Raw genomic sequence first — 27,436 nt, 5'->3', positions numbered from 1 at the left:
TGTAGGAGTTCCTCGTTAGACATACAGAGTGCATGTCAAAAGCAGACCAGAAGGCTATTAAACACAAAACTGAAAACAGAAGAAAACCCCCCCCGAATAAAGTACTGTTTTGATTTAAAAACCTACCATGTCCCAAAGGACAGGACTATGGAGTAAGCAAACACAGAATAAATTATCAAATCTAACGTCACAGACTCATGGTGATGCATTAGTGGTTTGCGAAAGTCTGTCCGTTTTACAGAGTTGCCAAGTTTACTCTGAAGGCCTGTCTGAGGTTATGGCACATTGACAGCAATATCCATCTTTTGTTTTATTGACCTCTCTACCCTGAACACTTGTTATCCCTAAGAACGCCTGTTGATAATAAATTAGCCTTTTTTCTCTCCAAGGTATCTTCGAGGATCATTTGTGTCAATATAAAGTGCAACAGTGCTTTGTTCCCCTTCCTGTTGAAGCCTCCTGTGGTGTTCCTCTCCAAGGTTGTGAGCGAGGCTGAGGCGGCAGGTTCCAGCCATGCTGTGGAAGGGGCCTGTATTGTACTGTGTGTCTGTGGGCCTTCCAAGCCCTGGACAGGTCCTGCAGGGCTCAGGCTGCATCAGGCTCTACTCAGGGGTCAGACTCTGGGGCTTGACCAGCTCCTCCTCATAAACCTTGAGGATGGCCTCACACACAAACCTGTACTGGCTCTGAAAGAAAACAGGACAAAAAGAGGTTTCATGACAGTATAGGCCAGGCATAATGATTACTTATGGTAAATACAGTTGAAGTTGGAAGTTTACATACACCTTAGCCAAATACATTTAAACTCAGTTTCTCACAATTCCTGACATTTAATCCTAGTAACCATTCCCTGTCTTAGGTCAGTTAAGATCCCTACTATATTTTAAGAATGTGAAATGTCAGAATAATAGTAGAGAGAATTATTTATTTCAGCTTTTATTTCTTTCATCACTTAGTTAGTATTTGGTAGCATTGCCTTTAAATTGTTTAACTTGGGTCAAACATTTTGGGTAACCTTCCAAAATCTTCCCACAATAAGTTGGTGGAATGTTGGCCCATTCCTCCTGACAGAACTTGGGTAACTGAGTCAGATTTGTAGGCCTCCTTGCTCGCACACGCTTTTTCAGTTCTGCCCACAAATTTTCTGGAGGATTGAGGTCAGGGCTTTGTGATGGCCACTCCAATACTTTGACTTTGTTGTCCTTTAGCCATTTTGCCACAAATTTGGAAATAAGCTTGGGGTCATTGTCCATTTGGAAGACCCATTTGCGACGAAGCTTTAACTTTCTGGCTGATTTCTTGAAATATTGCTTCAATATATCCACATAATTTTCCTTTCTCATGATGTCATCTATTTTGTGAAGTGAACCAGTCCCTCATGCAGCAAAGCACCCCCACAACATGATGCTGCCACCCCCGTGCTTCACGGTTGGGATGGTGCTCTTCGGCTTGCAATCCTCCCCCTTTTTCCTCCAAACATAAAGATGGTCATTATGGCCAACAGTTAAATTTTTGTTTCATCTGACCAGAGGACATTTCTCCAAAAAGTAAGATCTTTATCCCCATTCAGGTTATGTCGATATATACTTGTTTTACTGTGGATATAGATACTTTTGTACCGGTTTCCTCCAGCATCTTCACAAGGTCCTTTGTTGTTGTTCTGGGATTGATTTGCACTTTTTGCGCCAAAGTACATTAATCTCTAGGAGACAGAACGCGTCTCCTTCCTGAGTGGTAAGACGGCTGCGTGGTCCCATGGTGTTTATACTTGCGTACTATTGTTTGTACAGATGAACATGGTACCTTCAGGTGTTTGGAAATTGCTCCCAAGGATGAACCAGACTTGTGGAGGTCCACAATTGTTTTTCTGAGGTCTTGGCTGATTTCTTTTGATTTTCCCATGATGTCAAGCAAAGAGGCACTGAGTTTGAAAGTAGGCCTTAAAATACATCCACAGGTACACCTCCAATTGACTCAAATGATGTCAATTAGCCTGTCAGAAGCTTCTAAAGCCATGACATCATTTTCTGGAATTTTTCAAGCTGTTTAAAGGCACAGTCAACTTAGTGTATGTAAACTTCTGACCCACTGGAATTGTGAATATAATATAATATAATATAATATAGTGAACAATTGTCTGTAAACAATTGTTGGAAAAATGACTTGTGTCATGCACAAAGTAGATGTCCTAACCGACTTGCCAAAACTATAGTTTGTTAACATGAAATCTGTGGAGTGGTTAAAAAATTTGTTTTAATGACTTCAACCTAAGTGTATGTAAACTTCTGACCACAACTGTAAGTAATGACTATACCAATTTTAAAAGGAAGGGAGGATAGAATAGAGCCTTGACTGTTTCTCCTGAGGTCTCATTTCCACACACATTGATCAGAGAGGTACTTACTGGGGTCTGGATCATCATTGCCCTCTGGTCTCTCATTGTTCTCACAATATCTAATGGATACACAGGCTGATTACACTCTATCAAACACATGGCTGTTTCCATGGTGATGAGAACCCCCGTCCGACCAATCCCGGCACTGTGAGACACAGGAGATTAGAGTGAAGTGAGGTTGCCTACAGATAATTGTGAACAAAAATTGACAATTGTAATCAGAGACCCATCTATTGTTACAGCTGACTATTCATTATTCCATCAGTGGGACTGAGGATTAGACTGCCCATATAACTGTCATCTTAGAAGCCAAAGTATTAAAGTGAACCATAGTCCAGGCTTTTCTGAACCTCACACATTTTTTTTGCAACCTACATTTCCTACAACCTGCATTCTTTTCATATTAATGCATGCAGCCTACATCCACAAATGTTTTCTTGTGCACATTGCAGTTCCATTCAAATTAAATCAATTGTGACTGTCTCGTGTCCATCACCAGTTGCCTTGCAGGAAAGACAAACAATAAACAATAAATGAAACGACAGCATGTCAGTCCTGTCTAGACAGGTCTCCTCCCCCTGGATCCTTGGTGAGGTGAGGCTGGTTCAGACTGACTGCGAGGGGGCTGAGCTGGCCGTTACCTGCAGTGCACCACCACAGGCTCCTCCCTCTCTGCCCTTTTGCTGCGCACCAGACTGACAAAGTCCAGGAAGTCTGTGGCGTCGTCAGGCACGCCATGGTCCGGCCAGGCCACGTACTGGATCTGAGTCAGCTGTCTGCTCTCCTCGCTCTGGAACCACACAACACTGTCAGACTGGCTACTCATGCATGGCAACACACCACCACCACACACACGCTGCACACACAGGTGCAGACGCACACACGTACGTCCCCCAAGGACAAACACACACTCTCTCACATGCCGCTTTCATGCTCCACTCCACTGTAGCGAACACTCAATATGATACTACACTCACCGGCAACTTTATTAGGTACACCTGTTCAACTGCTTGTTAATGCAAATATCTAATCAGCCAATCACATGGCAGTAACTCAATGCATTTAGGCATGTAGACATGGTCAAGACGACCTGCTGAAGTTCAAACAGAGCATCAGAATGGGGAAGAAAGGTGATTTAAGTGACTTTGAACGTGGCATGGTTGTTGGTGCCAGACGGGCTGGTCTGAGTATTTCAGAAACTGCTGATCTACTGGGATTTTCATGCACAACCATCTATAGGATTAACAGAGAATGGTCAGAAAAAGAGACAAAATCCAGTGAGCGACAGTTCTCTGGGCGAAAATGCCTTGTTGATGCCAGAGGTCAGAGGAGAATGGCCAGACTGGTTCGAGATGATAGAAAGGCAACAGTAACTTAAAGGTTGGTGGTGGTGGTGTAAAATGGGGGATATTTTCTTGGCACACTTTGGGCCCCTTAGTACCAATTGAGCATCGTTTAAACGCCACAGCCTACCTGAGTATTGTTGCTGACCATGTCCATCCCTTTATGACCACAGTGTACCCATCTTCTGATGGCTACTTCCAGCAGGATAACACGCCATGTCATAAAGCTCACATCATCTCAAACTGGTTTCTTGAACATGACAATGAGTTCACTGTACTCCAATGCCCTCCACAGTCACCAGATCTTAATTCAAAAGAGCACCTTTGGGATGTGGTGGAACGGGAGATTTGCATCATGGCTGTGCAGCCGACAAATCTGCAGCAACTGCATGATGCTATCATGTCAATATGGACCAAAATCTCTGAGGGATGTTTTCAGCACCTTGTTGAATCTATGCCACAAAGAATTAAGGCAGTTCTGAAGGCAAAAGGGGGTCCAACCCGATACTAGCAAGGTGTACCTAATAAAGTGGCCGGTGAGTGTATAGTCGAGTGAAGAAGCCATGTAGACAAAAGGTCAGCAGCAGGATGCGCCAGTGTGGTGTGTACAGTACACAGAACACTGCCACAGGATCAACAACAGGGCATGGTCATTGGCCAATACATGTCAATAGAATTTTTCTGTATTTTTCTTTGCTATTATTGAAGTATTGTTTTAAATGTTTAAGTTATGGTGAAGATTTCCTACCTCACCTGCACTTTTTTTTATCCTTTCACTGTATTGTAATTTGTAATGTGTGTGAATAAACCAAACTAAACTAGAAATTCTCACCTCCAGGTGTGTGAGAGTCATCTCTCTGACCAGAAATGCAGAGTTCCCTTCTTCAGTCACACAGGCCACCTGAAAGCCCCCATAGGTGGCACTGCCACCAGGGCTGGGCCAGTACTGATGACACTTCACCTGGGAGCACAAAAAATGTCACACCCAAGTCTGCTATTAGTCAGTATCAAACTTCTAAAGAACTGATGGCAAAAACCTTTTTGTAATGGTTATTTAAAGTGCAGAAAAATCTAAAACACAAAAGCATGTAAATGCTCAGGACAAGAGGGGTTAGTAAAAGCTGAGTTAGGGTGGGGCACGGTGACATACCCGGCCTCTTTCGACTTGCGTGGTGAGCATTACCACCACAGAGGAGGCCTGCTCCCAGGTCATCTGCCAGAAGTCAGCACACGTCCCAGGCAACGGCCCCTGGCACGCAATGTACCGGTTCATCACACAGGATGCAGGAATCTCCATCTGAGGACCACAGGATAACACAAGGGTTAGCAATGACATACAGTAGATCTATAAACGGAAGCATATACTGTGTTTACATCTATGAGTGTAAATCTAACTATCAGTGTGTGTTTGTGACATTCCTGAGTGTTCAAATGCTAAAAACCAAAGCTTGCAGTTGTTTCAAGAAATGTTGAATACTATGCCAAAAAGAAAAAAAGCCCTTACGTTGATGTAATTTGCATTGATGTAGTCATTTTCTCCGTTCAGAATAACCCGTGTTGCATCATCTGTGCAACATAAGAAGAGTGAGTGTAAGGAAAAAGAGATGGTGTGAGAAATAAAGCATTTGCATCATAGTAAAGTACAGTACAAATTATGTTGGTGATGTAGTAGTATACTCACATGGTGAGATGTCTCTGTATCGATTTTTTGAAATGTTCTGAGGTAATTTGGCATATGACATTGTCATTCCAAGCCTTTTCCGGTATAGTTGCTGAGAAATTAAATAAACATAGATTATTATGATTTGTTAATATCCAGTTCCATTCAGGCCATTTGAGCGTTTTGTCGGTTGCTCTAACCAGACATCAGTGATAACACATCAGTGGAACAAACAGGAAACTGATGAGGATGCTTGAACATTAACAGGAAGCAATAGAATTTCAATGGCAAACAGCATTTCCCAGACTGGTAAAACCTCTCTGGTAAATTGCTAAAGAGTCTCAGCGATGTGCAGTGTGCTGTATTATTTTAGAACTATTGGAAAACATGATAAATATTCAATAACCCTTCATTACACATGTTGCCAATCTAAGCTATTTAATGTGCAGAATTATAAAATCCCTGCACATGGCTAGCATAGGGGCTTGTTGTTTACTGAGGTATAACTGTGTGTTTGGCCCATGTGGATAATGAATCTAGTACAGTATGTGTGTACTAACATCAAACTGGGCAAGTACAGCTCCACTGCTCAGGCCCTCCTTCAGCTGGAGGATGGAGTCCCTCAAGGTGGTGTGGTCCAGCCGGACCGGGCCCTGAGGAGCCGTCTCTGGGATGTTCTGGAAGTACCCCTCCAGGTCCAGCTTCTCATCCACCATGTCATAGATGGCTGCACAGGAGCAAAGCAACAACAGCAACAACAACAGAATTAAAAACAGCTCATGATTGATTATGCAGTGGGGGAAAAAGTACAATATAAAGAAAAAAATTCAATTGTGAGAAGGGGTTGGTCCCAAGAGGACGGACATGTTCAGATATTCACTCCTCAGCTATGACACGATAAGAACAATGCTGTGCTACAAACACAACAGCGCCTCTAGTGGCGGATCTGTATAAATGGCCCATGGTGCTCTCACCGTTAGGTCTGACCAGCAGGAGCAGCTCTGCGGAGTGGTCCTCACAGCTGGCCTTGATGATCATGACCACCTGGTCGTGGGTGTGCTCAGAGATGTCCTGGCCGTTGATCAGCACCACCTGGTCCCCCTCGTTGAGGCGGGGCATACACAGGTCAGCCTGGGGCAGGACAGGGGACAGAGGGCTGTGAGGCAGGGGCATGGCCTGGGACAGGGTACGGGGACTAAGGCAGCAGATAGGGGTCAGACAGGGACAAAATACAGAGGTTTTTGTAGAACGACAGGAATGAATTCAGTAGCAATGAACACTAAAATAACCGACACAGAAATATATGCCTTGCTGTATAAAAACACAAGATCATGTAGAAACTATCCTTAGCCAATGGATGTCATTTATAGTGCTGGACGGGAGGTCAGTTAACCTGGCAGAAGAGAAAGAGTTGTAGACATACCGCTGTTCCAGGGGCCACTCGAGACACCATCACAGGCATCTTCTGGTCGGATCCACCCTGAAACAGCAGGACAGGACACAGGGTGAAGTCACCAGCATCCACTGACACACTTGTACTGCCAAGGTTCACACCACATACCTTAACAGTGAATCCAAATCGACCTTGTTCATCAGGGCCCATTTTGATTAACACAAGATTGTCATGAGGAACCACTCCATTTAGCTGTGGGCGAGAGCAGAAATGACACTCTCAGGGTTCCTACTTGTTTCAAGAAATCATTTATATTTTAGGATAAATAGGCCTAATGGGCTACATAACAGAACGATAGAAATAGGGATATTCCAAAATGATGTGTGGAGGCCTATAATCACCAAACTTCACGCAATTAGGGCAAGTTTAATAATTTTATGCAATTAGGGCTAGTTTAATGTAGGCTGTTTTAATTACTTTTATAGTTATTTTAAATCCTTGATCCTGCCCTCTCTAATTACCAGTAGGTAACCACTGCGTGCTTGTAGACAGTTGTGGCAGTTTATACCACTGCAGCTCAGCCTGTGTGGCACGTCAACTGCAGTTGCGCTGATCCAATAGGCTACCCTACTTTTCTGACCATATGTAACCAAGTTGAGATGGTAAACTCGCTCCTCAAAATACCCCCATCCACGCTGTCGAATTGCTAGCTTTTCGATAGCTAGCTGGTTAACATCGGGTATTTGAGGAGATGGTCACGTGTGTTGGAAAGCCAGAGGTTGCAAGTTCGAGGCTTGGTCAGAGAATGTCGATTGCGGGGATAGTGTTTGCAACAACTTGACGTCTGTTTCACATAGCCTAGGTACAGTACAGGGGGCAGGTTGCCGCACAAATGGTCTTAAGGCTGATTCAGTCACACAACTGTTGCAGAGGAGGTTGCACAGGTTGTTGCGCACCTCTCTCAAATTCTCGATGAGCGACCGGCCGCGTAGATGTTGCACACCATTGATTGGTTGGTTCGTGAAGGGAGGCGAAGCTGAAGTAGTTCAGTACTGGAAGAAGATTCGGGACGCCCACCTTCTTCGTTATGCTCTCCCGGCTGGAAGTATTCATAAAGCACGGGAGACCGAGACAAACTATCCTGAGGTAAATACAAGCAGCCTTTGTTTACTAGCTAGTTAGTTAGCTTTGTTTGCTAACTAGCCACTAGCCTACAGTACAGTCTGACTTCTGCTACCCTACTTTGACTGCAGCTGTTCTCAACCATTAATTAAGTAATCGGTAATATAAAAGCCACCAGAAGTGTAATGGCACCACTGCGCACAGGCTGCATGTAGGCTACGCAGAAGTAGGAATTCAACCTGCACTTCTGAACTGACCTTGCCTGGAATCTGCCCAAACAAGCTATGACCAACACGTTTTTCATTGATGCAGTTGCTTATTCTATCTATTCTATTCTAATTTGTTACGGCAAAGAAAAACAGTGAAGACTTTGTATTTGTTATCTTATATGATTTTTTTTTTCCATGACCCTCTAAAGTTCTCCAGTTGTTTTAATTGTACATGCGTTTTCCAGGCCTGGAAGACTCGTGTTTATTACACGGGGGAACCCTGTCTCATACACAGAAAGAAACTGTTGGCATAAAAGAGTGCATCTGGTGTTCAAAAACTATTTGAACAAGGTGATGTGATGTATCATTTGTACAAACCTAAAAAACAGTGTCCATTTATTATTAACTGAAAATACACTTACTTACAAGTAGGTGGAGAGAGAGCATCAAAAATAATATTTTCCCAACAATAAAAGTGAGACTGTGTTCTTGTTGGTACCATGGACAGCGTGGTTGCTAACATCTGGCATACCATGGACTTGTCAGCGGCCACAGGCACGTCATACAGATCGTTGATGTGGGTGTCCAGTTCTGGCTGAGAGTGAGACTGGCTGGAGAGGTTTTTCCTGGACTGCTTGGGGGGCAGAGTGGGAGGCTGGCTGTCGATGGTCGTCTCTGATGACCTGGACACACGCATATATGCACATACACATACACCCACACTTAGACAGAGTCCTGTCTGAACATAGCTCACATTAACCATTAAATGTTCCAGTTTTCTGACAGAACCATTTGGAGACATCTCTTCTACATTTCCAGTGATCGCTCTTTGCTGGAGTTTGGGTAGAGGCCTTGGAGACACTGATTGGAAAGAGTGAACCTGTCGGTCTGCATCCTATCTGCCTCAGAGCACCATGGTCCACCAGCCCTATTCGAGGTCAACTGTTAGGGACAGTACTCACCAAAACAAACAGGCTCCACTGTTTTGAGACTTGCTATGAGACTGGGCTAAGGGGGAAGACATACAACGAGACTGGGCTGAGGGGGAAGACATACAACGATACACAGGAGGGCCAGATAAAGTCCCACAGCGAATGATTTCTCTTCCCTCAAATCTTTGTATCGGTCGTGTTATAAGTATTATTGAATCTATTTAATAGCGAGGATGGCTAACAATAGGACTCAGAAGGCTTGATTCACAGCAATAATGAGTGGAGTAAGTACAAGCTAGTGGGCTAACAACTATAGCCAGAGCTGGCATCATGTTGACTCAAAGGTTTCAATGCTCTGACACAGAGATTTCATGGCAGCTAAGAGCTGTGAATCCAGCCAAGTGAGTTTAGCTTGTTTTCAAGAGGTCCTCACAGCCCTGGCACCCAGCGTCTCTGTGTGTTTAAACATCGCTGTGAGACCACCACCCCAACAAGCCAACAGAGCCAGAGACAGCTGTCAAAGGGGAATGATTGCACACTCACACACACACACACACACACACACACACACACAAAACAGATCCGCAAATTCTGTTCTATGTCAAACACACATGCTGTACATCCTCTGTTCTGAGAGAGAGGGATAAGAGGGCGAAGGAAGGACATATCTCTCTTGCTGTTACATTAAGTTATGGAGCAGCTCGGTACGGCGTATTGGCATAACAAGCAGTACCTTTGTGCCTGCAGCCGAGACGGCAGCTCTGCGGCTTTGCACTGCCAAGTTCAAACCTTATTATGGATGCTTGAATGACAGCCATGAAAGACCCTATTTTGTAGTCTTGAGGCACAGCTCCGTGCCAGCTACAGCCCAGAGCAATTTACATAATACAAACAAATGTTTTTTTTTTTAAAAAGAGATGGGGGGGAGAGAAGACAGTACAAGCAGATTCAGCCAGATCAAGCCATAATGAAAGAAATACTGGATCTTGGATGGGTTTAAATGCTTCGTTGTATTCAAAACTGATGAAAATAATAAGGGCAACATGCAACCTCTAGCCATCGAAATGAGGTTTTTGTGTCATGTTCTAGGTCTCAGTTCCAGGTGGAATAGACCTCCACCATGATAAAGAGGATAGTCTTCAAAGCATTTGAGGCTGTAGAAAATGGGAGGCTAAGCTAAGCGGTATTGAGTGGTAGTGAACGGAGACTTTTTAGTCCATATGGCTGCCACGCAAAAGTGGCACCCAAGTCCATGACCTTTTACAAGCTTGTTTGAGGTTTGTTTTTCATAATGTAATAGTCACTGAGATACTCAGAACTAAATCCCATTTCTGACTTATCGTAGTGTGTGTGTGTGTGTGTGTGTGTGTGTGTGTGTGTGTGTGTGTGTGTGTGTGTGTGTGTGTGTGTGTGTGTGTGTGTCTGTCTGTCTGTCTGTCTGTCTGTCTGTCTGTCTGTCTGACAGAGAGGAGAGGAACAGTGGAAAACTCACGGTGTTGAGTCCAGACTGATGCTGTTGGCTTGGGTGGAGGAATCTGACTTGCGTTTAGTGAACGATTCACAGGGCGAGGTGTGGATCACATGGTCCAGTAGGTGTCCCACAGAGGACGGCCGCAGACGGGTCCCCTCTTGGGCAAACATGGAGTTCCTGCTGAATGAAGCAGGAAGGGACAGTGACATTACGATACTCTTGCAGGCAAACTACAATCTTGGGCAATCAGTGTTACTTGATATGGCCCTTCTGCTAAACAGAAGAGTATGCTCATGTATAAATGAGTGAGTGAATGATACTTACTGGTTGGGAGTGCCAGGGGGTGAGCGTGTGGGTAGACTCTGGGTCTCCAGACGGTCGTCAGACGTGGAGGTCCTGCTCACTGACTCGCAGTCCATTCCGCCCATCAGTTTCCTGACCAGAAGCTTGCTGGGAGACCTGGATGAGTGGTTGAATACCGTACACTTGGATTGGTGTGATTGCAGATTATCTGTTCAAAGTATTACTATAGTAAAATAACTTCTCTATCTACACCTGGAACTGAGACCTTTTTATATTCCATCAAAAAGCACTGTTCTATCACAACCTTTGTGAATGTGCTTAGTGGGTCCTGTCCTGTCTTCAAAAGAACACTTACCAACCATTAAAGGGACGGTTCAGTCTATCTTCATGATAAGGTGAAAATTCATCTCACCCTGAGTTATCCTCATAGGCCAGTAGTGAAAGCCTCTTGGGTAATGCGCTCTCTACTTTGCTACCAGCAGCATAGGCTAACAGTTAGCAGCGCCCTCTCCACATTACAGCTCATAAGCATCATGAGTAAACACTGTCTCTACCATGGTCTCTACCATAACAACAAGCACTTCCTGTGTAAAGAAGCATCAATCATAGCCGGGGTGAGCAGCAGGAGCCCAATGTATGGCTACTTTGCTACATTGACACACATGGCCACTTCCTGACTCCATTTTTATTTTGTCTGACATTGAGACCAACGTCTCTTTTTCAAGGGAGTCTTGCAATACAAATGATACAAATACATACACTCACGGAGCACTTTATTAGGAACACCTGTACACCTTCTCATGGTGGAGGTGGTGTAATGGTGTGGGGAATGTTTTCTTGGCACACTTTGGGCCTATTAATACCAATCAATCATCGCTTGAATGCCACAGCCTATTTGAGTATTGTTGCTGGCCATGTGCATCCCTTCATGGCCACAATTTACCCATCTTCTAATGGCTACTTCCAGCATGATAATGCACCATGTCACAAAGCAACAGTCGTCTCAAACTGGTTTCATGAACATGACAATGAGTTCAGTGTTCTTCAGTGGCCTTCCCAGTCACCGGATCTGAATCCAATAGAACACCTTTGGGATGTGGTAGAACGGGAGATTCACAGCTTGAAAGTGCACCTGAAAAATCTACAGGAATTTGCGTGATGCAATCATGTCATCAGGACCAGAATCTCAAAGGAATGTTTCCAACATCTTGTGGAATCAATGCCACGAAGAATTGAGGCTGTTTTGAGAGCAAAGGGAGTATTAGTATTGTGTTCCTAATAAAGTGTTCGGTGAGTATAGGATACAAACAAGAAAATAAACAAAACAACCAAAAACAACCATAAAATAGGGAACTAACGTAATAGCGAAAGAAAATGCCCAAGCGGTACTACAATAGAGAGTGTAGTTTTAGTATCGCTTGGAGTTCGTTCCACTTTTTTGGACCATACTGGCTGTTTTTCCAAGGTCGGTGGAAACATGCGGGACCTCAAGAACTAATCACTCCTGTGATCAGGTGGAAGAACCTGGTTCTATAATTTAGGAGTGATGTAGATTGGATGTAGAAGTTTTTGTAAAAAGGCTTTATAAATAAACAGAAGGCAATGCTGTTTTCTCCTCATAGAGAGAGATGGCCAACCTACTTTCTGATAGAGATGGCAATGATGTGTGTTAATTTTCCCCCGTAATGAAACGGAAGGTACTAAGGTATACTGCGTCAAGAGGTTTTATTGAGGATGTAATGGCATGCATATATACTACATCGCCATAATCCAATATGTCCATGAAGGTTGACTGAATTATTTTTTTCCTGTTTTCAAGTGTGAAAGAGGCCTTGTTTCTATAGAAGAAACCTAATTTATTTTTTAGTTTCTTTAAATAATAGCTTGTCATCAGTCCAAATACCGAAATATTTATATGATGGGACGTTTTCAATATGGTCTTCACTCAGGGTGCTAATATTTAATTCTGAAACATCTTTTGGGGATCTGGAGAATAGCATGTATTTTGGGTTTTTTCCGCATTTAAAACTTGTTTATGGTCCATCAGTGAGTGTTGTATAGCATTAAAAGCAGTCTGAAGATTAGAGTAAGCCTGGTTTACAGAGGAAGTAGAGGAATAAAGTATAGTGTCATCTGCATAATGTACATTACAATCCTTTACTGTGGCACCAATATTGTTTCTGTATCGGGTAAATAGAAGTGGACCTAAAATTTAACCCTGTGGCACCCCTTTTCTGATCTCAAGGAATTCAGACTTGACACCAGCCTCTACTATAGACTGAGTTCTACCACTGAGATAGTCCTGGAACCAATCACAGGCACCCTAATCCAGAGTATAGAAGCCAGTCTATTCAGCAGAATATGATGATCTACTGTATTGAATGCCTTAGACAAATCAATAAATAGAGCAGTACATTTTAGTTTTTTATCCAGAGCACTAAGCTAATTATGACCAGTGATGTCACTGAGATGGTACTATGACCAGGTCTACAGCCAGACTGATGCACATTCAGAATACACTTTTCAGCTAAAAAGGACCGTAGTTGAGCATTTACTAAGGATTCAAATATTTTATCTAAACATGAGAGCTTTGAGATCAGGGCGATAGTTATTCAGGTTACTAGTGTCTCCTCCCTTTTGAAGCAGCAGCACATTGGCTATTTTCCATACTTTAGGAATAGTCCCAGAAAGAAGTGTTTGCTTAAAATTATGCAACAACGCTGTCACAATAAAGTATGCTGCAATTTGTAAAAGACCAGGATCCAATAAGTCCACCCAAGTGGATTTTGAGTACTTATAGTAATTAAAGCATCAAGGACTTCCCTGTCTGTGAACTGTTTAAAAGAAAACCTTTGACACCCACTATCCAGCAAACTACTACTATGTGATCCAGGCCAGTCGACAGTATGTACTGTCATATCACCTGGCTGTTGGTCAACAGCAGCAGTAGAATTTGACATTTCAATGATATATCCATCTGTTGATTAAAAGCATCACCTATTTCCCTTTTGCCAGTAACAGGACCAGCTTCAGGCATGATTTGATAAGGTAGTTTGCTCATGACCTCACTGGAGGACTTGTGTCCGGATTATTCATGTTGATTTAATATAAAATATCTCTTTATAATTATTTAACAATGAATAAGTAGTTGTGCATGGGTTTCTGACCTCCAGGTTATTGTGAGTTGAGATTTACTGTAGTTTGAAGTTTCAGTCTTACCTAGCGAAGACCCTGTCCTTGACAGCCTTCTCCTTGCCGTACTGCACAGACTGCACTTCAGTCCTCCCACTGGAAAAAACAGACACATTTCACCCCCATCATCAACAGCACTCAACACGTTCTGTTACTGTGGAGCACTACTCCATCTTAGAGGTGTTAACACAACATAGTCTAACAGAACTATCCTGCATCACGTGCAAAACTACTCAAAGCCATTTGATTATTTTACATTACTGCAATGTCAACATTGTGTACTGGGGAGGTGAGGAAAATGACTCTTCCAAACTGTAGGAATAACAATAGCACAACTAAACAAATAACAGTTAAGTCAGTAAAGATTATTCTGCTGTTTTTGCAGGCTAGTGCAGTGATTCAGCAGGGAGGAGTCCGAGGAGGGCTGAGTGTGCTGGAGACTTCCTCTGCGTGGCTGTGGTATAATGGACCATGGCTCTCTTTCCTCAGCTTCATGAGTCACTCATATGGATTGGTATACTTTGTCTCCAGCACACTCAGCTGGATCATAACCTCTGCATGGCTGTGGTATAATGGACTACTGTAGCCCCAAACTTGTCCTCTCTTATGCAACCCAGCCCACACATTTGATGTCATATGCAGCAGCACAAAAGGTCAAATGTCATCGATGTGCGAAATGTGAATATGCTTCTACACAATAATGATAATATTATGCCGTGGGCAATGCAAATCAGGAAGGACTGAATCAGAATCTGTGCTCATCTCAGAAATTGATATGAGGTGGTAATGTGTTTTCTCTTGTGAGGTTTGGACTAATACTGTTGGATGGTGCTTCTATAGAGTTTCACATTTTCAAAAGCATACTGCAAACACAAAAACACAATCTCTTACTTTTGCTCCCAATTCCCTGTAGTTACAGTGGGCCAATGCTTAAAAGGTTCATACTGCCATCGCAACGGTGGTCTACCTCGCTGCAGCAGACACATGTTGTGAAGACATGTGAAGTGCTGCCGAAATCTATCGTAGCCTGCCTACCAACATGTCATGGAAAGAAACATGCGAGCTGGCCGAGCGGAAGGCTCTCTCAACTAGCAAAGATTGGCTTGTTGCGACAGATCGACTGCATAAACTTCCAATTGATTTAGCTTCATTTGTCATTCATTAGATATGGTAATGTCATTGTTGATAGTCAGTAGTCAGCTTTCCAATAAAAAGTGGATCGATTTACTGTATGCTATAGCTTATGTGGAACTAGCCATCAACTACAGAAGCCACTATATGCCGAAAGCATTTTGTTTGCTTAACGTGTGGCTAAATTGGACACGTTACTGTAGCATGTCCAAAAAAAAATAATTAGGAGCATGCCATTTTCATGTTGAATTTATGTGTAGAGAAGCCAATGCCACGTTTATCGACCCATAGCGTATGAGGGAAATCAGTTCTGACTGCCCTCGACCATATTACATCAGATAATAGTGGCGAGACAGATTGTCACGCTTTTGTTTGTTAATGGACCTCAAACAAGCACACAGGAGCTGCAGCAAAATATGTGTAGCCTATAGATCATGAATGTCACACATACTGTATCCAGAACTGTCCAAGCCTACAGCAATGATATGACACCAACAGTGCCTTCGGAAAGTATTCAGACCCCTTCACTTTTTCCACATTTTGTTGTGCTATAGACTCAATTTAAAATGGTTTAAATTAAAAGAATTTGCCATCAATCCACACACAATACCCCAGAATGACAAATCGAGAACACGTTTTTGAAATTTCAGTAAATTTATTACAATTTAAATACAGAAATACCTCATGTACATAAGTATTCAGACCCTTTGTTATGACACTCTTAAAATTAGCTAAAATGCAAAAATGTCATCAACAAATCACTCAATAAGTTGAAATTAATGCAAGGAGAATAGATCATGTAATTTAGAATGAATATCTTTGTTTTGACAGGGTCTCTGATTTGCATAGGAATCAATTACACACTGTGTGGATCAGGCTGTCATTACAAACTGAGCAAATGGAGAGGAACAAAACTGCTCAGGAATGCGACCCTGAGGCCTGGGGAGACTTACAAAAATCTACAAAGTTGAATGGCGGAGAGGACATCATCTCAGTCACTCTATAAAATTGGTCTATAATCAAGTGGCCAAAAAGAATCCCTTAATGGAAAATAATCTCTCTCATATCCATAATTGTGTTTGCAACACTGAATTCAAGTGATACAGCAAAGAAAGTGGCTGGAAATGTGTTTATTTGGTTTTACTACAAAGCATTAAGTTTGGTGCAAATCCAGCACATGCAATGCAGTTTCCGCACCATCTCTTGTGTGAAGAATAGTGGTAGCTGCATCAAGTTATGGGTATGTTTGTCACTGGCAGGGACTGGGGAGTTTGTCAGGATGAAGAGAAAATTATGAAATTTTCTGAGTTGGTAGTGACATCCTAACCAATACAGTGTGTAATTGATTCCTATGCAGAGACCCTATAAAAACAAAGATATTAATATTAAGACTATTATCCTTGCATTAAGATGGACTCAGTTCAACTGATGTTGGTTACATTTTTGCATTTTAGCTCATTTTAAGAGTGTCATAGCAAAGGGTTTGAATACTTATGTACATGAGGTATTTCTGTATTTCAATTTTAATAAATTTATTGAAATTTCAAAAAATGTGTTTTCGCTTTGTCATTCCGGTCATAGAGCGTCAGCCTCCTGATACAAAGACGAAGGAGTCAATCTGTGGAGTCCATCAAGGAAGGCCTGAGAGGAAGGTCAAACTACTAAGTATTTTTTCTATTAGTTTACTTTTTTCACTACTCTGTGTGTATTGAGCATGTTGTATTGCCCACAAACCCTCTCTCTCTATACCGGCAAATATCACAATGTGCTTTCTCCCCATTCCTGTTATTTCATCCCTCAGGAGGACACACCGACGCTACACCTCCCCTCGCAACCATTATAATTGAATCTACCCACCATGCTCCACTGACCACGACCTCACTGTCGCGGGAGGACTTTGGAACTGCCAGTCTGCGGTCCGGAAAGCAGAGGCTTTCCAGACCGCAGCCTATGCCTGCTTCATGTCTCTCCACTTCCTTGCCCTCACAGAGACATGGATTACCCCGGAAAACACAGCTACTCCGGCAGCCCTCTCTGATGCTTACTCCTTTTCTCATTCCCCTAGACTCTCTGGTCGAGGGGGAGGAACAGGACTCCTCATCTCACCTAAGTGGTCACATTCCCAATCCCACAATCCCAGTCAGTCTCTACCCACACTGTATCCTATCGTCGCAACCTGCGTACCCTCTCACTCACCGCTCTCTCTTCCTCTGTCTTATCCTCCCTACCCTCTGTTGAATCCTTCTCCCTTCTATCCACAGATGCCTCCTCCACCCTCCTGTCCACTCTTTCCTCATCCTTCGACTCTCTCTGTCCACAGACGTTAAGGCCAGCACGATCCTCTCCACGCGCTCCTTGGCTGTCTGAAAGCAAGGTTGTAGAATAGGACTCCGGGCAGCTGAGAGGAAATTCTGAAAAACTGGCCTCCCTGGTGACCTAGAACCTTATCTCTCTCTCCTCAACTACACCTCATCTGCATCAGCTACTAAAGCTTCTTACTACCATTCCAAAATTCAATCCGCTGCCTCTGACCCAAGGAAACTGTTTTCCACATTTTCCTCACTCCTCAACCCACCTCCTCCCCTCTCCCTGTCTGCGGATGACTCTTCCTCCCGGGGAAAGCCTGCCCTCTCCAAGACTTCTCCATCACAGTAGAGAACTCTACTGTGACCTCATCCCATACAGCCAAGAACCTTCGGGTGATCCTTGACAACCACTTATCCTGTGTGGCGAACATCACAGCAACAGCACGCTCCTGTAGATTCATCCTCTACAACATCAGAAGGATACGTCCATTCCTCACCAGAGAAGCAGCCCAACTTTTGGTCCAAACACTTGTGATCTCTCGCCTTGATGACTGCAACTCACTCTTGGCCGGACTCCCCGCCTCCACCATCAGGCCTCTGCAGCTCATCCAGAATGTTGCCGCCCGTCTGGTGTTCAATCTCCCCAAATTCTCCCAAGTCACTCCCCTCCTTCGCACCCTTTACTGGCTCCCAGTAGCAGCTCACATCAGATTCAAGACCCTGGTGCTCGCCTACCGGGTGGCAAAGGGAACAGCCCCTCCCTACTTGCAAGCAATGGTCAGAGCAGGGGTTTGGGGGCTATCACTCCGCTCTTCCACCTGGCACTGCCGCCTGGCACCGCCACCTCTACATGGATACAGCAGCCACGCTACTCGGTCACAGCTTTTCACTGTCCTGGCGCTCCGCTGGTGGAACGAGCTTCCCACTGCTGTCAGAACTGCAGAGTCACTACCTATCTTCCGCCGTAGATTGAAGACCCATCTCTTCAGGCTAGATCTTAACTGTCCCTCCTAAAGACCTCTTCATCCCCACTACCCCCCTGTACAAGTTTATCTCTTTTTAGCATTGTGACTGCCAATAGCCCCTGGTCCTACCATAGATTGCTTTTTCTTATGATGACTGATGGATAGATGATTCACTTACTTAAAGAAATGTATTTGTTGTAAGTCGCTTTGGATAAAGGCGTCTGCTAAATGCCATAAATGTAAATGTAAATGTAAACTATGATACATGATATGACGGACAGGGGCAAGAAAAAGAACGGTCAAATATAGACAGTTAGGCAACTACAAATGACTCATTGGATATGATCAGTAAAACTGTGAAAATATATTTTATTTACAGATTAACAGTTGTGAGTTTATATTAGGCTATAGCCTACAGAATAATACTGTATGAATACAAGCATGTCAACATGACAGCTTACTTTCACTGATCACAGTAGATGAGGAGGACTGATCTGCTATACTCTCCCTCGCTGTCCCTCAGTCTAGCCCCAGCTGCTTGCTCCCACTATCCCTTGACACTCTTAACTTAATGAATCCAGGCTGCCATTATTGTTAATTCAGAATGAAAAAAAGGAATTACAATAAAACGAATTAAATTAAAAGTTACAATCAATATCATCTTACAAATTGCGCAAGTGAAGACGCAGATATTGGCTACTGTTTCACAACAAGCCCATCCATTAGATTTGCTCAACGATGGTGGTTGTATAATATATAATAATAATAATAATAATAATAATAATAATAATAATTGTATGGCCCCCTGCTGGTTGTATACCTAAAATAAAATGTTTGGAGGAAGCCAGTTTACTGCTGCGGTACCCCGGCGATATCATTACACAAGCATGAACCTTTTAAACTCTGACCTACTGTAGCCACTACAAATGCAGTGTGTGACTTGGGGCATATCAATAGGTCTCTGCTGCAAATAAATACTCCCCGCCCTGCTCAGGAGACCCCAGTCAGTAAACCCCACTCACCGATAGCGGAACTTGGAACCCAGGGTGAAGTAATGTGCAAAGAAGTTCTTCTGCGGGGGCAGGGGCCGCTCCAGGCGGAAGAAGGTGTGGTGCTCTACACAGGCCTTCCACAGAGTCTTGCAGGCCCGGTAGCTGGTCATGTTGAAACCCAGCAGTGAGTCGCGGCTCTCATGCTGGGTGGAGAGAGAGACAGAGAGAAATAGAGAGAGAGAGAGGTCATTGGTGAGCTCAGCACACACAGGCTTACTGGCCTAGCAACAGCAATGGCCTGCTCAGTCTGTGTGGGACAGGACAGACAGGACAGCTCAGGGTTGTTGGTCTCAATGGGGCTCCTGGATTATCACACCGGATCCACTGATTTGTCACGCAAAGCTGACTAATGAAACATGAAAATGACAGAACATGAACATGAGTTGACTAAGAAGGAAGAGATTCTCTCAGAGAACGATCATATTTGACACAGGGCATTTGATTTTATGCAAGCCTATCTAAGGTGATAGACGTAAATGGTCATGAAAGTCATACAGTGCAGTAAAGATAATCAATTGAAAAGAAACATATGTAAATGATGGCTGTGAAAACGGTTAAAATTATACTTACTGATTTTCTTCTGAGTTTAATAAAAAACTGTTTACATTTAAATGATATTTTAACAATCTTCAGCCTGAAAGAAAAACATAAATGGCATGACTTAAAGCATGACTCAGAGACCATCTAAATATAGAGTGTACTATTACAATCTGACACAATTACTCTGTTACTTTCAATAGAAGTCATAGAGTACTCGTACTATACTATACAAGGAACTATGGCGAGACAAAACAGCAGGGAACTCTTCATTTGTAATGTACAATAAGCAGCTGTAGGGTAAACAATATTGTTCTCTTACAAATGAAATGTCTAGTGTCTGGAATGACAGCTACCGGTACAGTATGAACATTCCTTTAACCCTCCCTAAGTACTTTTGATTTTGATAATCACAATCCTGAGAGACAACGAAACATCGTTTTGGCACTTTTGCTTTGATTCTTGAGACATACTTACCATGGAAAGCAGTTAATTCGTACCCTGTTCTTATATATGACAATCCCAGCTGACATCACTCCCATTAAAGTCTCTGTGTTACTCTGATCCTGAGGAGAGAACACAGGGGACGGTGAGGATTTGGGAAGCATTCTCCGTCACAATAAAGATCATCATTGTTGCCTTCCTAGGGTTGGATTGTACATAAATCCCTCATGGTGGGACGTGGTTCTTGAGTTAGATCTGACTGTAAAAATTGTTAGTGAAAACCAGTTGAATTAGGATGAATGGGGAGTGTAGTATGTATTAACCAGGTACAGTTACTGGGCAAAGAGGTTGGCTGAAAACGTACCCTTGCGTAGTGCAATTCAACTCCATAAAGCTCCAACATCTGCGCTGTGTTTAGATAGTTGAACTCTGACTGGGCAGGAGACAGTCCCCTGGAAGGAAGAGGAGTGATAAAGAGAGAGAGAGAGAGAGAGAGAGAGAGAGAGAGAGAGAGAGAGAGAGAGAGTGCTCTCAGTTGTGTGACAAAGCAGGCTCCGGCTCCATGCAGCCCATTGACAGAGCATAGAGAGGATACCAAGCCCACTCCCAGAGAGAAGCTAACAATTAACTGCCTTGTTCTGACATGGGCACAAAATTGGCCCAGCCTCAGCAGCAGTCAGTGAGTGTGTGGTGGTGGTGTGTGTGTGTGTGTGTGTGTGTGTGTGTGTATGTGTGTGTGTGTGTGTGTGTGTGTGTGTGTGTGTGTGTGTTTGTGTCTTTTTATAATGTCTACTTTCCATTTCACATCAACATATATTCCTTCCCCACTACTGTATCTTTATGTCACTCATGTGTTGAGCGATGGCTTACGTGTGTTGCTGATGCTGTTTTGTAATCTCTTTTTCAAAGTCTTGTGGCGCATCAGGGATGAAACGGTATTCTGAGAGGTAGCCGGGCAAGAGCTCAGTGTGGCTGTAGTCTCCCATCGCGGCTGCAACACAAAGAGGACAGTGTGTGAGCACAATGAGCCCTTCACCCTCTCCAAGGCCTGCACAAGCACAGCTCCCATTCACTCTTTTCCGAGTCAAACTTCACCTTTGTGCAATAAGAAAGAAGCAACACATTTGTGAGAGAGCCAAACATTTGGCTGTCTATGATGCTTGAAAAGCGACTGAGGAAGACAGGTCCGTGTCATCAGAGTGTTCCACAGTGTATAAACTGTCTCCCATAATGAAAAGAGAACTGACGAGAGGAGGTGGCGGTAGCAAAGTGCCAGTGAGACACGAGAGGAGCCAGATGAAACACAGTAAACAGAATTCATTAACATAGAGCGCCGCTAAACCACCACTTCATACAGTGGATAACAAATAGAAACAAAAAAAATAACAAAAAAATATTTTGTCAAGAAAATAATATTTGTTTCAGATGAAGGGGGCTACATCCCTACTTGATTATTTCATATGATGACATGTAATCAAAATAATGTATGTGTTCGCCCTGGCTGTAGCTGAATGCATTTGTAGTTACCCCATTAGTAACTCTAGGTGCAGTGTACACCACACCCAAGAGGACACAAGACAAATAAATCTGAATCTGAAAACAGTGGGAAGACATCATAGGCTCCATTTCCTCCTCACAATTGTGACATTCTGGAAAAATTTGAAATATTCTACATGGCTCCATTTATTTATGTGAGACTGCCACAACCACTTCCTCTCTGACCTATATACCTCCCACAAAGCATGTTTACAGTCCCATGGGAGGGCAGCCGTCCCTTTAAGTAAACAACCAATGGGTCTGCTGCTGCCAGCCTGGTTGCCTCCCCTCCCCCTCCCCCTCCCTCCGCCCGCCCCCCAGAACCGTATTGGGGTCAATTTGTAAACAAAATCTCACAGCCAAACTGATGAAAGGAGGACCATTAAGTAGGTGTGAAGTGCTACTACAGAGTTGTGTAGGCCTTCATAGCTAATCCTTGCACCCCCATATCCTCCAAAGTACATGCTGGATATAAGACAAAGATAAATACACACTGCTGGACAGTTCATATCATTAATTCGATGTTTGAAGCTGAGCAAATATGACCGTTATTCACTGATAACATTCATGTACTTACACTGAACCGCATATGAGGCCAGAAGAGTGGCTGTATTGTATGGACAGGGCAGCCTGGAGGTGAAATGAGGGGTAGATTTAGTCACACTCAACTTCATCTAATGAAATGGATTACCATGTTATGAAAAACACGCAAATATGCTTATCAAGTGGCCTGGAGTGGTCCGGTGGTCTAGCACTGCAGCCTACAGTGAACACACATGTTGGCATGGGTTTGAATATGGCTCATGCCCTGCTGACATGCCCTCTCTTCCTTACTTTCCTGTTACTCTCTACTGTCTATATCCAATAAAAATGTGCTGCCCCACAAAAATAACTTTAAAAAAAATATGCTTATCAAGCCATACTCACCTTCCACTTAGTATGTCCTGTTTAATCTGCAAAAAGTACTGGTACCTAAAAAAATACCCAAAAAGGTAAGATCAACACAAATCATTGACAGTTACAGTTATGCCCATTGTGATCATCACACTGTGTTTATGGAGAGTAGACAGCCTATGAAGATGAACATTTATGTTGATAGCTTCATTACTCAACAGGCCTTTGTTGTTATTCTCAATGAAGACGTGGGCCCTTTGAGTGCTTACCTTGTGTACTCCTCCTGAAGTTTATTAGGGTCACTGACAAAAAATTTGACTCTGAAGTTCAAACTGTGTGGAGACCCCTCTGAAAACAAAAGAGGAGATTAATGTACTGGAACTGAAATTGCGATAAATATTCTGAAAATACAAAATATGAGAATGTGTTGAACCTACTTTTCAACTGCTTCCTAATAGCTTTGGTTGGATCCAGCCACCGCTGTAAAATACTCAAACAACTCAGACATGGTAGAGAGAAGAAAAGATAGCAGCATTTTCTCAAATCACTAACAAAAGTCAGAAACCAGACTACTGCATCATAAAAAAATTACACAGCGTATGACTTTTAACATACATAAGTGTATAATTGCACTGTAATTATCAAACCCTCTGAAATCAAAGACTATACTATACAATACTGTACTCTGACCCCTGTTTCAACCCATAATCTTCATATCTATATTTGGTGTAGAAATACTCTAGTTTCCTCCTGACAGCTGCTAGCTATAAGAGACAAACTCACCTGACTGTCTGAGGAATCATCAGCCAGCTGCAGGCCAAAATAATCTCTCTCCGTCAGCTCCAGGTGTTGGAACACTACATCCAGCAGGACCTGTCCTTGATCGTGCTTCTGCAGGAGAGAGAAAAGACCCAGATGATTTCCTGCGCACCATTTTGACTCCAATACAGCTTCCCTTCACTATCTTCGTTCTGTGGCACTTCAGATGTCTGCCTCCTACAGGCCTCAAGGGGAACCTCTAATACAGGGCTGTCAGAGATACGGCTCGTGGGCCAGAACCTGTCTGTTGGGTGGTCCAATCAGGCCCATGGGCGATTTGTTTTTAAGGACAGATGGGAAATGGAAAGATAGCAATTAAGTTTTATCAGAAAGCATTGCTTGCATAATGTCTTCTTTTTTTATTTAATCCATACCAGTCCCTCCCCTGATTGGAGAACATGATAAGAAAAAAGTTAGACTCCTACTTGTACTTGGTAAGGTACATGTAATATTAAAAAAATGCTTGTAATGGGACTTAAGTATATTGCTTAATGAATTATTCAATCTATTTTTAGTTCTTCAGATGCCCACAGAATGAACCCATCTTGACCCCGTCTGAGTTTGAGACGGCTACTGTAACACTGTAATATTGAGCTCTGTGAGGCATTGAGTGTAGGCTGAGTATCGGCTGCTGTGATTTTGAGTATTGTAATAATATGAGGTGCTGGTGCGCACAGCAGTGGACTGCTTATTTTATAATCTGTTTATTTTTATGATATATAATTTTTTCCGGTCTGCGTGAGGTTGCATATGGTCCAACGCGGCCCACAACCAAAACGAGTTTGACACTCCTGCTCTGAAAGGTTTCTAACAGTATGTGGTGTGAAGAAGCAGCTTTCATCTATCAGGTTTTTTCACATTTTGATCTTACATTGATCGTATCCTTGCTGTGCTTGCCCATTGACAGGTTATCATTGTAAATAAGAAATTGTTCTTAACTGACTTGTGAAATAAAATAAAATAAGGTGAAATAAAATAAGTAAAACATCATTCAGATGACGAGAGGAAAGGAGACAAGGTGGGGAAGATGCAACCTCAGAGAGTAAACAAATAAGACCAGCCTAAACAAGCAAGTGATTGAACTACCATTGGAAACTAACCTAATTGTAATGCTAGTCTGGAGTGGGGCTTTTTATAACAAGCTCTCACAGCCAGCTTTCTAAATGTGTCAGGGCAACATGCAAATGCAAGCTTTCTAGACTAGAGCCCATGCATTATTTACAGGGTACGAGGAGCACAAGTCAATAGCACAAGGTCATTAATCATGTAGAGGACAAGCATAAAGACTAAAAACATGATGTATGTTATGAATAAGTTCAGCACTTAAGTCTAGGTGGGCCCAACTCACTAAATAAGAATGTCAAACAGGATCGGCCAATGAGGAAGGGAGAAGTGGAGAAGGTCACACTGACATGTACTGTACACAACCATTTAATGACTGCTACAAATTTCAATGAGACAGATAGATCGATAGAGAGAGAGAGACAACACTGTCAGAGGATGGCGCATCTCCCCCCCCCCCCCTTTCTCTCTCTCTCCCTCTCTCTCTCCCAGAGAATAAAGTGTCTTAGGGTAGCGGAGAGGGATGGGGTCAGTTGGAGGTGCACAGTGTGTTCAGTGTCTGCTGTGTGTAGTAATTAGGGCACATCACAGAGGGGACCTCACTAAAGCTAAGCCTGCCTGCCCCCCTCTCCCACCCTACCAGGCCCCTGGCTTGAGCTGTCTAATGGAAGCCCTCAGATTCCACAACAGGGGCGAAGGACACAGCTGCTTGTCTGCATCACAGCGATTTGTTTACATTGTATTTCACTGTGTATTGATAGAGCATTGGTAAGACAGAGAAGTCTTAGCCCTAGCCCTAGAAACTACCTACAGTATGTTGAGGCACAGTAGGTGTGTAGGGTGGAGTGGTACTTACGTTAACTTTGAAGGCTTGGACTGTGTTATCCAGGAGAAGAACATTACAGACCACCTCTGTGTGCTGCCTGTCTTGTGCCAGCTCTGACGCTCGGTCATTGTAGTTTCTGCCGGTGGGCAATCGGAAGCGTGCGGTCATTACTGTCCACACAAGGTCTGCAACAGAGAGGCCAACAGCAGGAGAGGATGTTACACCATGCTCTGGAAAACCGTCTGTCCGACTACGCACTAAAACTTTAATCTGCGGCTCACGCATACTGTAGCCTATTTCACCATTGCATTTTCTGTAATGACATTTATTGACAAATGGCCCTTAATCCTTCATGTGCCATCCTCTGACAGCGTGCACTGCAGTACAGTAAAACAATGACCAAGTAGACCAGAAGACTTCCCTGGAGGGCGAGCAATCACCACAGAACACTGAGGAACACAGAGGGATTCCCCACACCAGCTCTTTAACCCAAGCACTACCTCACCTGGTCCCTGAGCTTTCTGCAAGCTATACAGCTAGGGCAAGGGGCAGGAAAACAAACAGGCTCTTCTCAGGATTGAACTAATTGAATGATGATTGAAGAGTTTATTTCTTATTTTTTAGTGCACTGCTCTGAGGTTTATCGTTAAATGTAGTTATGTTGCATGTCGGGCTGATAGGTCTTAAAGTTACTATGTCAGCTAATTAAATGTAATAATATTAGGGAAGAGGTTATTGGAGTGGAATTAGTCTCGCATAGCCATACTGCAGGAAGGGAACACTCGGAACAGGAAGTTGTCAGCAACAACTCCACCCCCTAAAGTTTTTGCTGTAGCTCCACCTGAGTCGCTCGCGATGCCCCTCCCCTTCCGCCTGGAGTTGTTTTCAATACCATCATTACGTAGGTGATCAGTGTGCATCCAATTTCCTGGTTGAAAGAAAATTTGGGGGCCCTTCCGGCCCCACATGCATCACAGTCTACCATCAGACACTGCATTTTAGTGAGACTACCTCAACGTAGAAAGTAATATTCTAATATTTGGCATATTGTCTTGTTGAGACAGCAAGAGTTGCAATTTAGGGAACGTACTGTAGAATAGTGTAGCCTAGTTGTCCTACAGGAATAGGCTATAAAGGGTGGCTTTAATATCACTTTTCATAATATCTTTGGTTTTGAGAGTACATTAGGTCACTGTAATATCTGGGTCAACACAATAAAGAACACACATAAACAAAATAACAGGCAAGATTAGGGTTGCATGTTTTCGCCTTTGACCTTTTTAGTGCATGACATCATCCATTGCTATGGAAGGTCTAGAAATAAAACATCCCACACCAGCAGCAGAGCTTTTGTCTATGACAATGGCTTCCTGTGAATGTCACTGAAATGCACAATGAAGCGCCAGGGCGCTGTCATAATGGCAGTGTCTCTAGAACTCCCACATGGGTCATGCTCTGTCACGGGTCTGGTTCTCAGAAGGCAAATCAGGGGGAGTAGAGACTTCCAAACCACTCGCTACAATCCTTTTTGTTTCAAGCATGTTTATGATTGCCATTTGCCACCCTTTGTCTTCAACATGACAAGCTGTTTGTGTAATCATAGCCAATAAGCTGACATTACATATTGAACAAACATGATGTTTGAGAGAGATGAAACTTAACCATTTAAGTCTACCGGGTCAGGAAACGACATTTTGGCTGTTGTGTTTAATAACCATTTCATTCCATCTAGGCCTATATAATACCATAAGCTTATCCATGCATGCACATGTACGGGCCTATGTCTACAGTATGTCAGTTTTCACATGACTAAAAAATGTCAAACTAACCAATATCTTTAGATT

The 27,436-nt window shown here is 43.2% G+C and overlaps 1 protein-coding gene across 1 annotated transcript; it reads right to left on the bottom strand.

Moving 5' to 3' along the window:
• Positions 1-602: 602 nt before the first annotated feature.
• On the bottom strand, positions 603-25,760 carry LOC310815267 (tyrosine-protein phosphatase non-receptor type 4-like; the record flags this gene model as incomplete). The annotated part of the gene is made up of 26 exons (XM_083685003.1): positions 603-686; positions 2,405-2,540; positions 3,037-3,185; positions 4,571-4,699; positions 4,889-5,035; positions 5,243-5,304; positions 5,420-5,510; positions 5,959-6,125; positions 6,373-6,529; positions 6,822-6,878; positions 6,960-7,043; positions 8,655-8,805; positions 10,547-10,702; positions 10,850-10,984; positions 14,048-14,116; positions 19,445-19,617; positions 20,045-20,108; positions 20,489-20,577; positions 20,820-20,907; positions 21,326-21,446; positions 22,569-22,621; positions 22,919-22,963; positions 23,155-23,233; positions 23,323-23,365; positions 23,669-23,776; positions 25,623-25,760. The coding sequence occupies 26 exons, from the start codon at positions 25,758-25,760 to the stop codon at positions 603-605; spliced, it is 2,775 nt and encodes a 924-aa protein (XP_083541129.1).
• Positions 25,761-27,436: the final 1,676 nt, after the last annotated feature.

Source organism: Argentina silus, assembly GCF_951799395.1.
Source record: "Argentina silus genome assembly, chromosome: 14".
NCBI lineage: Eukaryota > Metazoa > Chordata > Actinopteri > Argentiniformes > Argentinidae > Argentina > Argentina silus.
The sequence above is the reverse complement of the archived record's forward strand: the minus strand, read 5'-3'. Positions and strand labels throughout refer to the sequence as shown.